The sequence below is a fragment of the Cydia pomonella genome, chromosome 10 (genome assembly GCF_033807575.1).
Source record: "Cydia pomonella isolate Wapato2018A chromosome 10, ilCydPomo1, whole genome shotgun sequence".
Lineage (NCBI taxonomy): Eukaryota > Metazoa > Arthropoda > Insecta > Lepidoptera > Tortricidae > Cydia > Cydia pomonella.
In genome coordinates this window covers 1,257,585-1,269,768 of record NC_084712.1, presented here as the reverse complement: position 1 = coordinate 1,269,768, position 12,184 = coordinate 1,257,585, and the positions used below count along the sequence as shown (strand labels likewise).

At 38.4% G+C, this 12,184-nt stretch overlaps 2 protein-coding genes across 3 annotated transcripts in view; both read left to right on the top strand.

Moving 5' to 3' along the window:
* Positions 1-12,184, top strand: part of LOC133521813 (cilia- and flagella-associated protein 52) — a 355,058-nt gene that overhangs the window by 317,988 nt on the left and 24,886 nt on the right. The window lies entirely within an intron of this gene.
* Positions 1-12,184, top strand: part of LOC133521819 (uncharacterized) — a 145,626-nt gene that overhangs the window by 115,116 nt on the left and 18,326 nt on the right. The window contains exon 2 of one of the 2 annotated variants that reach the window (XM_061856900.1): positions 10,082-10,123. In XM_061856900.1, the coding sequence (XP_061712884.1) occupies positions 10,084-10,123 (40 nt within the window). In that variant the 5' untranslated portion in view covers positions 10,082-10,083. Of the gene's footprint in view, positions 1-9,867; positions 10,124-12,184 lie in introns of those variants that run through there. The other variant, XM_061856899.1, reaches the window with a different exon arrangement.

Below are 12,184 nucleotides of genomic sequence, written 5' to 3'. Positions count from 1 at the left end.
GGGCTCAGGTCACCGTGACCTATTGGTTATATAGGTCACATTTTACGTAGCGTCTTACGTGACCGAACAACTTGCGAACGCGAAGCGATGCGGCGCGGCGTGGCGCGGCGGCTTAGGCTACGTACGCACTAAGCGGCTAGCCGCGTGCGGACAGCCGCATGACGGTTAAGAATGTATGAAACCGCAACCATAAATACTGAACGCACTAAGCGGTCCGCCGCAACCGCACGCGGCTGGCCGCATAGTGCGTATGGGGCCTTACACAGCGGCCTAGCGAATTTACCGCGAATGCAAAGCGGCGCGCGCGGCGAGGAAGAAACAAACCGTTAATACGTCTTCGAGTACCAGTTTAGTAAAATTTAGACACTGATGTAATATTATTATTATTGTATGTCTTACCATATCTCGGGACCATGGGGTCCCGGACCTTTGGGAGGCATGCGTGGGGCCGAAGCCAACAGCGCAGAGGCCCTTTAAGACAAATTAATCTACAAGCAAGGGATACACGTGGCGGATACCATCTCCGAGCGCACAATATGATACATCCGGAGATGGTCCCCGCCAGGTGCAAAGACTATTGCAGTGCAGCACTTTTGTGCTGCGATGGGATCTAAGGTCATAAGGCTATTGATTTGAAAGTTGGATGGACTGGATAATAGGCTATGGGAGGAGACTAGCGGACACCTGCCGTGACAATCAGTCTCGGAATTGTGTAAGACAGGCGGTGACTCGCCAACTCATTGAGTGGGCCCCACAACGGCCGCACGCACAGTGCGACAATAGGGCAACACTTTGGAGCGGCTGTGAGGTTGTCGAGAGGTGAGACTGCGGAAGCCAGATCCCGGTAATCCGTTCAGCAGGCCGCCGGCGTTATGACATTTTACACTTCCAACCTGGAGCATAGGTCCCGCTCTTGCGACTCCACTCTGGCCGGCCGGTGAAGGCAAGCGCAGAGGCGAGGGCTAAATAAAAGGGCCCTCTGGAATAGGGGTCCGCGGTGTCGCCACTCACCGTCAGCTCGCCACAAGCTGCCCCCGCATTATTATTGTATTGTATTATTATTGTATGCTCTGGCCTAGTGGGTAGTGACCCTGCCTATGAAGTCGATGGTCCCGGGTTCAAATCCTGGTAAGGGCATTTATTCGTGTGATGAGCATGGATATTTTTTCCTGAGTCATGGGTGTTTTCTATGTATTTAAGTATTTATAAATATTTATATATTATATATATCGTTGTCTAAGTACCCTCAACACAAGCCTTATTGAGCTTACTGTAGGACTTAGTCAATTTGTGTAATAATGTCCTATAATTTATTAAAATGTTCTAATTAGTTACCAATTGGAAGAGCGAGACTTTCTGACACAGGTTCTATATACCTACTAGAAGGTCTCAACCCCTTGTATTATTGTATCATTTTATATTGAATGAAATAAACTTTATATTTATATTATAATATGTATTTATAATATGTATGTATTTATGTATTTAATATTAATATTAGCCTCCACTTTCGATTTTATCCGTGTATATTTATTGCTGGGCAGTTTTTATTTGTTTCATCTATATCATTTTGATGAGTTATAATAACAATTTTATTGAATGCCATGAATAATAATTTCAATAGGTACTTATCTAATTCGTGTCACAAATCCAAGTACACCCTTATGTATTATAAACCGTCCACAAAGTGCAGGCTTACTTATAATGGAAATAAGGAGAGACCATTACATTTTCTGTCAGTCAAAAGTAAATCTTGTGGTTATTTTTTTAGATTTATAAATGCATATGTATTTTCTCAGTAATCTATATTTTCTACTCATCACCTCAGATGCTTACCTTACCGACACACTAACAACATATTAACAACATTTGAGGATCTCAACAGTTTCATACATTGAAGTTAGCGGCACTAAATACTGAAATTCAAAATGGCGGCGAGCGTTGAACGAAAAATAATTAATTAAAGCTACAACGTTCCGCCGGTGATTAAACTGGCTGGATGTTCAAGTGTACGTTGACCTATTTCCAACACGGCAGGCTAGGTTTGAGCCGAAGATTGCTGGAATGTGTTTAATTACTTAAAATACCAGGGAGTCGCAATGGTTTGTACGAAAATGTGAACCGTAAAACCAACGAATTTTAGTCTACCGCTACAACTAAGGGCTTGTGCACAAATCACGCGAGGTTTTTTCGGCTACTTTTTTGACCCCCCCCTCCCCCTTGGTGGCATTTGGTGAGGTTCTTGGATGAACCTCGCGTGATTTGTGCACAAGCCCTAAGTATGGTCCACAAATTCAATAGGTAATTAAGTTTAAATATTAATGTTCTTTTTGGATTTCTCTAAATTTATACTTCTCACCTGGACGAAGATATAAGAGTTATTATTTTATTTTTTAGGGTTCCGTTTGGAACATAGTTAAAAGCTTTTACTATCTAAGTTTTTTTTGCTATTATTAGGATCTAAATAATTCTGAAAACCAGCGAAGAACGTAACAAACAAATGTACAGTCAGCAAAATTATTAGCATAGCACCCATTTTGCTGTTAAGAAGATTAAATATGTATATTGTATGTAACAGCGGCACTCAACTTTTTACAGCGGTAGTTAAGCTATTTTTAAAATATATATGCTTTTTATTAATGAAAAATAAAAAAATATAAATACTGACCATTGGATTGATGGTAGGTACTTGCAATAAGGTTTGAATTAAGTCTTCTACAGACGTCGCAACAAACAGCAAGCGTTAAGATAATTGCTGGCTAAATAGGAGCAACGAGTTTAATCTGCCGCAAGGTCTCTGTTCAGCGAACTACCTATCTACTAGTTTACTTCTCTCTATGAGATAACCGTTTTGTTAGTTACCAAAATTTTTGCTAATAAATAATTAAACTATCATAAATTCAAGTTCAGGAATCCAATTAGAATCAAAATCGCTTCCCTTTTTAAATTAGAATCGAAATCAGATATCTAGAGCAGACCCCAACTGACCCCAACCTTACAGAAAACCGCAGCCAAATAACACTAGACCCTACTCATAGTGTTGTGTTCCTGCCGGTGAGTAAGGTTGCAAGAGCCCAACGAGGCTGCGGAGTGTTAGGTTCGGCAACGGGCATGTAACACCTCTGGAGTTGCAGACGTACATAGGCTACGGAGACTGCTTACCATCAGGCGGGCCGTATGCTTGTTTGCCACCGACGTAGTATAGAAATGTCTTCTCTATTTAAACTTACATCATATATCTATTATATGTTTCTATCTATTATATCATCATATATTTTATTTAGTTGTCAAGCGGAGACCAGGCTCCCATGAACGCGAGGAAGAAGAAGACATCACAATCCTAAGAGGCATAAGTCTCTCATTCAAGATGTGACAATTTCCACGCGATTTAACTACGTTGTCGAGTTCTTAACGCCTTACGAGCGATGTCATGTAATGAAATAGGTCACTCGTTTAAATGTCGTTAATTTGCAATGAACGCGTAAGTACAGTGTTTTACTATCTTTTGCATGGATAGCTTCATGTCCTGATAGTCGTTTGAAGTGAACAGTCAGCTGCAGAGATAGTTTACCCCCCCTTGCAAACAAATTTATATGCAGGAGAGGGCTTGTTGCAGCTAGGGTTCCCGGTATTCAGTGTGCTAAGCGTATGCTGAAGCTTGAGACGCAGAGACGACTAAGTTCAACGCAGTGCAGGGCAAAACAAATTTTGTAAAGTATGGAACGTTCTTTAGCTCCGCGCTACGTGATCTGCGACGCAAGGCTAAGTGTAAGGCCTGAGCGTCCGCTCGAGGCGTAGCGTCGGGCTCACAAGTAATTTGAGCAGCGTGCACTAAGGCTTCTATTTTTTTTTATGTAATAGGCAGCAAACGAGCAGACAAGCCGCCTGATGGGAAGCAGTCATCGCCGGCCATGGACATAAGCAACATCGGAGGAGCCACTTATGCCTTGCCAACCTTTGAGAACTCTAAATACCTGCTTCTTGAAACCCCATGTCATAGCGCAAGGGAAACACCTCAGAAGGTAGCTCATTCCACAACTTGCACGTTCTGGGATAAAACGAGTTAACATGCACGCCGCACGCCCCGCCCCGCTGCACGCCCAACTCGAGCGGGCACTCGGGTCTAAGCATACGCTTAGCCTTACATTCGATTTAAGATTGCGGCAACTTTACTAAGACCCAAAAATTTTGGAAGTGGCCAAACGATTGTTAGTTTCCAATATTGTAGGTATGTATTGTTTGTATGTATCTGAATTGTCACCTTATCTATAAGTAGGTATGGCACTTATAGAAGGACGAACAAGTGGACAAGCTAGAAATATGATTAAAAAATACTTTATTAAAATAAGAGGGCAGTCTACCGAAATCATTTAATTAGATGACCTATGTACCTAAAACTAATAATAATTAAAATGTATAAATATTTCATATAGACTCCTTAACTCAAAAAATCTTTTGAATTTAAGATTAGTAGTTAAGTTTAAGATTACGTAATGTGATTTTTTTATTGAAATAAACAGCTGAAATTTTTTTTTTTTTTTTTTAGACAGTCGACTGTGACCTCTGTAAACTATTATAAAAATGCAATCTGAGTTAACTGAGCGCCGTTACAGCACAACAGCCCCGTAGGGAAATAAGCCGAGGGATCATTTTGTAAAAATAGTCGCATAGCTGACTACATCCATAATTTAGTGCACTTACACTGTCTGGTACAAAATGGTTTCGTTTTATCTTTTATCTGTGTATGATATCCTTAAAACGAAGAAGAAAAAAATCGGTTAGGATCCTTCTTGACCGATTTTTTGACAAATTTAAAAAGTTTTTTTGGAGAACTATTTTGTTGGTCTATACTACACAAACAAGTTGAATCCGCGATTTTTGACAACCACAGACATATGAAAGGAGTTACTTTGATCCTTGGAAACCCAAAGAATTTGTTGTATAAATGTACTTTAGCTTTAAACTAATTTTAAGACAGTGCTACGCCCTTGCAGGGTGACCATGTACCTAACCTTTATTTAACACCTTTCATAACCATGGTTTTTTGCATGAAATAAATGAAATGAAATGAAAAGACTTCTGTTGAAACAGGTTGAATTGGGTCGCTAAGACGAAATAGTAAATTTCCTAACTCATTTTCTTGCCGATTTTCTCGCGCTTCAGATCTCGAGGGCTGAGCGGTGAATAGCTCAAATTCGATTGAGACATCCATGAATTAAGTACGTGAGGAGTTTTGGAGGATTTTTGACCCCCACAGTAACTTAGGTATTCCATTTGTTGATATAATGTTTGCTAATAAGCTAAATGCTTTCAGAGTTCAAACAGTTTTGATAACATCAATCGACTTAACTTCCTTTTAGGACGCGAACTGGAACACAACATAGATCACAAATAATCGGCTTTGGTCTAAACCAACATCAAAAGCGTATTTGAGCCGTGCACCACGCATATACACGTGTATTCATTCGAATACCTTCCATACAACGTGAACCTTATTCAGAGGACATTAAGGTTCACCGACGGTCACATGGTCATTCGAAGCAAAACGTCCCTCGTCCACACTGTGAATGTAAACCTTATTACAAACATATAAAGTCCACAAACGGTCCATTAAGAGTACCTACTGTTAGTATTCATTCGCCAGTATAACTTGAGCATGAACTTCATAACAACTAAGGGTACTGGAAGACCATGCTTATAATGGTTTACAGAGCCTGGCGTAGAAAAGCGATGCTGCAGAAAATACATTGGATGTAACGAAAACCCAGGTATTTGCATTGGGTGAAAAAGCTCTTATTCGAAGGTATTAAAGGGGATCTCTGTCGCTAGCGTTCGATTGATTGTGAACATTTTACATTTTAATATTAGTGTTGCAGTAAGTACTTGCAGTGTTTTAGTTGATTCGGCGTGGCATACCGGCAGATTAGGCCGTCAAATTGAAGAGTAAACTTTAGATAATAATTGACTACATAGATTGTATCTCTTTTCCTAGAATAAAGATAAGACGCAAAACCATTTGCTTTAATAATTCTTCTTCTTCTTGAAACTGAAGTTCAGCAAAGTGAGATTGCCAAATTAATGCCGCTGCCAGGCCTCCGTTCATTTCAAAAATGTTAAGCTCTCTCCTTTCAGAGGAGAGAGAGCGGAGCTAGAAGTTACCGGGGTCAGTTGTTCCGGCGGTAATAACTTTGTAACGAAGAAAGAAAGCAATGTCTTTGAAGTGCGTATGAGTAATGTCAGGCAACGCGCAGCTTTGGCAGCCATTTTCATTTCATTGGCAACGATGGTTGAGTTGACTTCAGGGGCCGTCAAAATATTACACTTGTAAATATTTTTGTGTTTAATCTAATCAGTCTATATGTGTCTATTACGGACCGATACGTGTATTACTTTCCTGCACATATTGTTGAAGTATTATTATATTGATTCCATTAGTTTCTCGGTACGTCAGTCTCCGTACATAAACATAATTTAGGACAAGGGAAAGTATGATCCACCTCAATTTTACAAAAAAAAGTATGCCGAATTTTCTCATTTTGACGATTCGAAACCATAAACGTAGGTGTAAAAGCAGATAAAACGTTTAAAAAATTTGCAAAAGAAGTAAAAATTTTGAAATATGTGGCAAGAAACATTGAAATTTACTACATGGCGCCAGAAAATATTCATTGCATTTAGGGCCAGTTGAACCAACCACAGTTAACAGACTGATTAACATCAGTCAGCAGAGATCTATGAAACTGCCCATACTATTAACATTTAGCGAATGCTTTAACGGTGACAGACCGTTTGTTGCAACCAACCCTTAGTCGTGCAAAGCATAAACAGTAATGCTTATATAGAAACTAAAAACTTGTGTTTAATTAATCTCATGTACTTCATTTAAATAACAATACACGTAATGGATTTATAAGGATTACTATAACTAGCTTAAATCTAAAATAGGCTCTTGAGTACTAAAACTTGTTTAATTAAAGAAAAACTATGTTAAATTGATTATTTATTTGCATCATTTATGCGGATCAACTTGCTCCAAAGGTGGAACAACTTACCCAGAAATGAGGCTAAATGTTACGCTCCGAAAATTTGTCGAAAAATGCTTACCTATATTTAAAAAAACTGTTTAGATATTAGTAGAAAAGATAATACCAATACAAGAAGAGATAAATATCTCTTCAACATTTCGATATATTAAAAATGAAATTAATTTCTATATCAAAACGTCATTATTTTTGATAATCGGAACCTCTATCCCCGTATACCTATACCTTACGACTAAGTGTGTAGTAACTCGTGAATATTTATTGTGGCGAATAATAACGTAAAATTTTCAAGAAAATAAATCGAGGTGCCTATTGTTTTTCTGCTTTCGTTGTTTGTCTTCGCGTAAAAAGCGAATGGAATTTTTTATTTTTTTTTATTTATTATAACATTACAATATAAAATATGTGTACCACAAAACAAAATATTCGCCAAACTGCGAGACAGTTTGTTGGCGATGAGCTCGCTCGTTATACTTATAAAAAGGTACATAATTTTGCACTGTCCTACCGTCCCGGCATGGCCAATTTTTATGTAGGTATTACAATTATGAAGTAGGTAAACGTAGGATTGGTGTCCTAGGTTTAATTAGCCTAGCTATGTAACTTAAGAAAAGCTACGTTTTCCACAGAGTACACCATTTTGTCTGTGGTTGTGGTGTAACGGAGATGGCTACTTTATCTTATCCTTCAGCAGAGTTAATTTACTTTAGAGAAAAACAAATAGAAAACTTGAGAGACATTGCGGTTTTTAGGGCTCCGTATCCAAAGGGTAATAACGGGACCCTATTACTAAGACTGTCCTTCTATCTGTCTGTCTGTCACCAGTATATCTCATGAACCGCGATAGCTAGACAGTTGAAATTTTCACAGATGATGCCACTATAACTACTAATACTAACAACAGAATAAAATAAATATTTAAGTGGGGCTCCCACACAACAAACGTGATTTTTTTTGCCGTTTTTTGCATAATGGTACAGAACCCTTCGTGCGCGAGTCTGACTCGTACTTGGCCGATTTTTTTACTCCTTGGAACAGTTTAAAGAAAATATTCTAAGAAACATGTTAACTTAACAGTAACAAAACAAGATGTTCGTCATCTGTTTTAGCAATCAAATAGACTAGGGGCAATGTTCTCTCTGACTTTACATCCTTACGTATCTTCTACAATAAATAAATCTTTGGTACTATACACCGTGTTTTTTTTTTTGATTTGCTTTAATTTCGAGGGTGCATTCCTGAGCTTAAATTAAGTAACTTTCTCAAAAGTTACCGATATTCTAATTTACTCCATTTCGGAGATAATCAATCATTAATTTTTATCTTATAAGGCCCTTACGAGCGTGTACACTTGCCTTAGGGCCTGTTTACTTATTGATTAGTGTTTAGTGCGAGTCCCATACATTTGCTACTAAACGTAAGTACTATCTCGGACGATCGATATTCGAAATGACATTGATATGTCACAGTTTTCAATTGTTTAGTTGAGTTAAATGTAATGCCTGTGTTACAACAACGCTATATGCAACATTTAGTTACTTTTTATAAAAATAAAAATAGTAAAAAAAAAAAAAAAATTTTTCAAAATTAACTATGCCATTTAGTTTCCTTAAACGTACTAACCGATACCCCGAAGTTAACGGAATTCAATAAAAACACGGTGTATACATTATACATGCAAAACCTGTCTGTTAGTTATACCTTTCAGTCTTCGGTGGAACAGGTAGGTATTCAACTAAAATAAGTCTTATATTTAAGTATCTTCATGGTTCAAGTGAGAGACGTGACGACTAAGGATACTCTTCACCAGTGCTCCCCAAGCCGCTCTATCTTGGGTCCAGTGTGTGCCTGTAATGTGGTTTTCTCTCTGACGTTATACCGGGTGTGGCAAAAAATTAAACTGTGGGCTGTACTCCTCAAACTAAACAACATTTGCTCAGCAACCTTAAAAAATAACTTGTATATTGATTTTTAGAACGTTTTTAAGGTTTATTCTAAGACGCAATGTATTGCGAATTTTATTATGTTACGCATCCAATACAACAATGCCTTCAGGGCACTGTTGCGGTTGCCTCGCTGGTGCAGCGCGTCCGGGATGTTCGCGGATGCGCGCGTGGACGGGTTCCAGGCCATCATGCGCACGCGCTGCGCGGCCGCGCTGCGGCGCCTGCGGGGCAGCCGCAACAGTCTCCTGGCAATTATAGCTGACAGGCTTGACAGTCAGCTTCTTGTGCACTGGACCAGGGTACACTCAGTGGTAGCTACATACACATAACTCTCATGAGTGTATGTAGTTATTACTGGTGTATGTGCCTGGCTCCAGTTTTAAACCCTAAAATATTGTAAGTTTAAACCCTAAAATATCGTAAGTTTAATTTATTTCAATAATAATTTAATATAATTTTTAGAGTAAAGTCGTACTAACACTGTATGGACCAAGGTCTGAAATAAATGATTTTTATTTTTATTTTTTTTATTAAAGCGTGGCAATTTAAGCAACGTCACTTACACTGACGACAGTGTACATTGAAGGTAATATTTATTATGTATGAAAAATAGGAAGTTAAACACTTCATCATTTTTAAAAGTCGCTGAACAAATGTTGGCTAGTTTGAGGAGTATAGTACAGCCTACATTTAACTTTTTGCTCGTGTTACAAGCCACACCCGGTATAAGTATGCGCGCGTTAATGTAAGTACCTATACTAAAGAATAACACAGCGGCTTACATAAGCGATGACTCGCGAATGCGACGCGGCGCGGCGGCTCAACGGTATTTGGAGATCGCCCACGTAGTGCACTTCCATAGGTATCAAAGGATTCACCCGCGCCGCGTCTTTCCGCGTTCGCGAATTATTCACTCACGTAAGACACTGCCTAAGTGATTGAGCCCTCCAATGGCGGAACTTCTTCAGCTTACGCGGCTAGTGTGACTAGTGAAACACAAATAAATAATTGAATAAGAATAATTTGATTTTTTACCAAAGTTATTTGGGTAGGTAATTAAATAGCTTCCTAAAGTGCATGTGTTTGTTGCAGATATGCTTCAGTCGTTGTTGCAACCAAGGGATAATCAGCGGCGTGAGTATTACTTCTACTGATGGTATAAACTACCCAATAAAATTAAGTAAAGGCGAGATAGATTCAAAGAACTACTCAAACAAACTAGTGACTTAATAGTACATTACGATACAAGTGGGAAAAATAGGAAATTCAAAACGAGTGGCGATAAATTAAAACACGACCGAAGGGAGTGTTTTAAATCGACACGAGTTGCGAATTACCTATTCGCACATGTATCAATTCAATTCAATTCAATTCAATACATTTATTTCAGGTCAAATAGGCCCATATAGTTTGTTAGTAATTACATTATACTATACATATGGCCCTTTAAATGTTCGACACAGTAACGTAATATGCTAATTTTGGCACTAGTGCGGTAAAGTAGCACTATATGTACTGTAATAGTACATTACGATACAAGTGGGAAAAATAGGAAATTCAAAACGAGTGGCGATAAATTAAAGCACGACCGAAGGGAGTGTTTTAAATCGACACGAGTTGCGAATTACCTATTCGCACATGTATCGTACAACGTTTTACAGTACATATGGCCCTTTAAATATTCGACACAGTAACGTAATATGCTAATTTTCGCACTAGTGCGGTAAAGTAGCACTATAATAATATGTACTGTAAAAGTATTTTGTGCAACAGGTACATAATAAGGGTTCTTAAAATTCAAGGGCCTAAGTTACAATACGAAACGATATTGAGTTTTGTAAAACGGGCCCGAGTTTAACACACACAATATTTTTTCTGATACAGCACCAAACACCTAAAATTATAAATAAAATCAAAGTAAATATTGGATGTAGATGTCAGAATTAAAAAAAAAAGACAATAGTTGCATAATTATGTATGAATATTCCTAAGGATAGCTTTTAGGCTCCTATACACGCCCCGGGGCGTGTTTGTAACCCTGGTTAACCCTGCTCCCTTTAACCGTATGCAAGAGACAAATGTATATACCATTCACAATAATGTCATAGTCGTAAGTTATGCGCGTCGCCCCACTTAGACGATGTCACATAAATAATATCTACCAGTGATGTATGTGAAGCAATATCACTAGAACTTATATATCTTGTAATGCATGACGTCCGCATCGTGCAATGACCAACTTCTAGAACTAAGTAGATCCATAGTTATTAGAAGTAGAAGTCAATCCCCATAGAGACCGTGCGTGTTGGAGGGTCTGCCATCTCGTGACCTAAATCGAAAGCGATAACAATTGAACACTTCACGCTGGCTCTATTTCGCATAATCTAGTGCCTTCAATCTCAAATGCAAACTTGAAATACCTAACGCTTCACGCCAATGAATAGGGGGCTTCTGAGCTGCCGTCTGTAGATCATTCACGCTAATTGGCTCCATTTAAAAAGTAAAGTCTCTAGACTAAACTAAAGGACGAATGAAGAGAAAATGACGATCCATTAATAGCTAATAGGTTTACTTATTGTGCGTGCAGCATCAATAGTAGCGGATGAAACAACGCGCCAAAAGTATCTGATATTCTGGATAACTTTTCCAAATATAGATAAATCTCTAATATATATGTTCGAAAGTACAGCTATTACAGTCCTAATTGTTCTACATATAGAACCATCACTTTTTGTTAAGCTGCTATAGAATGGTAGATACTTTTGAAGCGTTGTTTGATCCGCTACTTTTGATGCTGACCTTCACAAGAGGGTATTTGGGCTACAGTCCTTACGCTGAAATACGATCTACCTAATGCGGATTAAGGACACGCACGTATAAATTTCTTAGCAAATGTAGTTTACCGCGTGCCATTTTCCTTTACAAATAAGCAATTCTCTTCTCCCTAAATATCACCTCCTCCCCTTCCGAAAGATTTCAAATTGTAGATAAACGTAAGGCTGCTATGCTTACCGAAATTTATATTTTTCCCATAATCTATTTGGGACAAAACATTTTTTGGTCAGAGTCACAGATCGAGGTATAAATTAAAGCTATTCGACTTTCCTATGGACATCATAAAAAGATGGACTTGTAAAGCCTAATTTTCGTTCTTTACCTTATCGGCATCGGCATGTAAAAACCTTCTACTGTTTA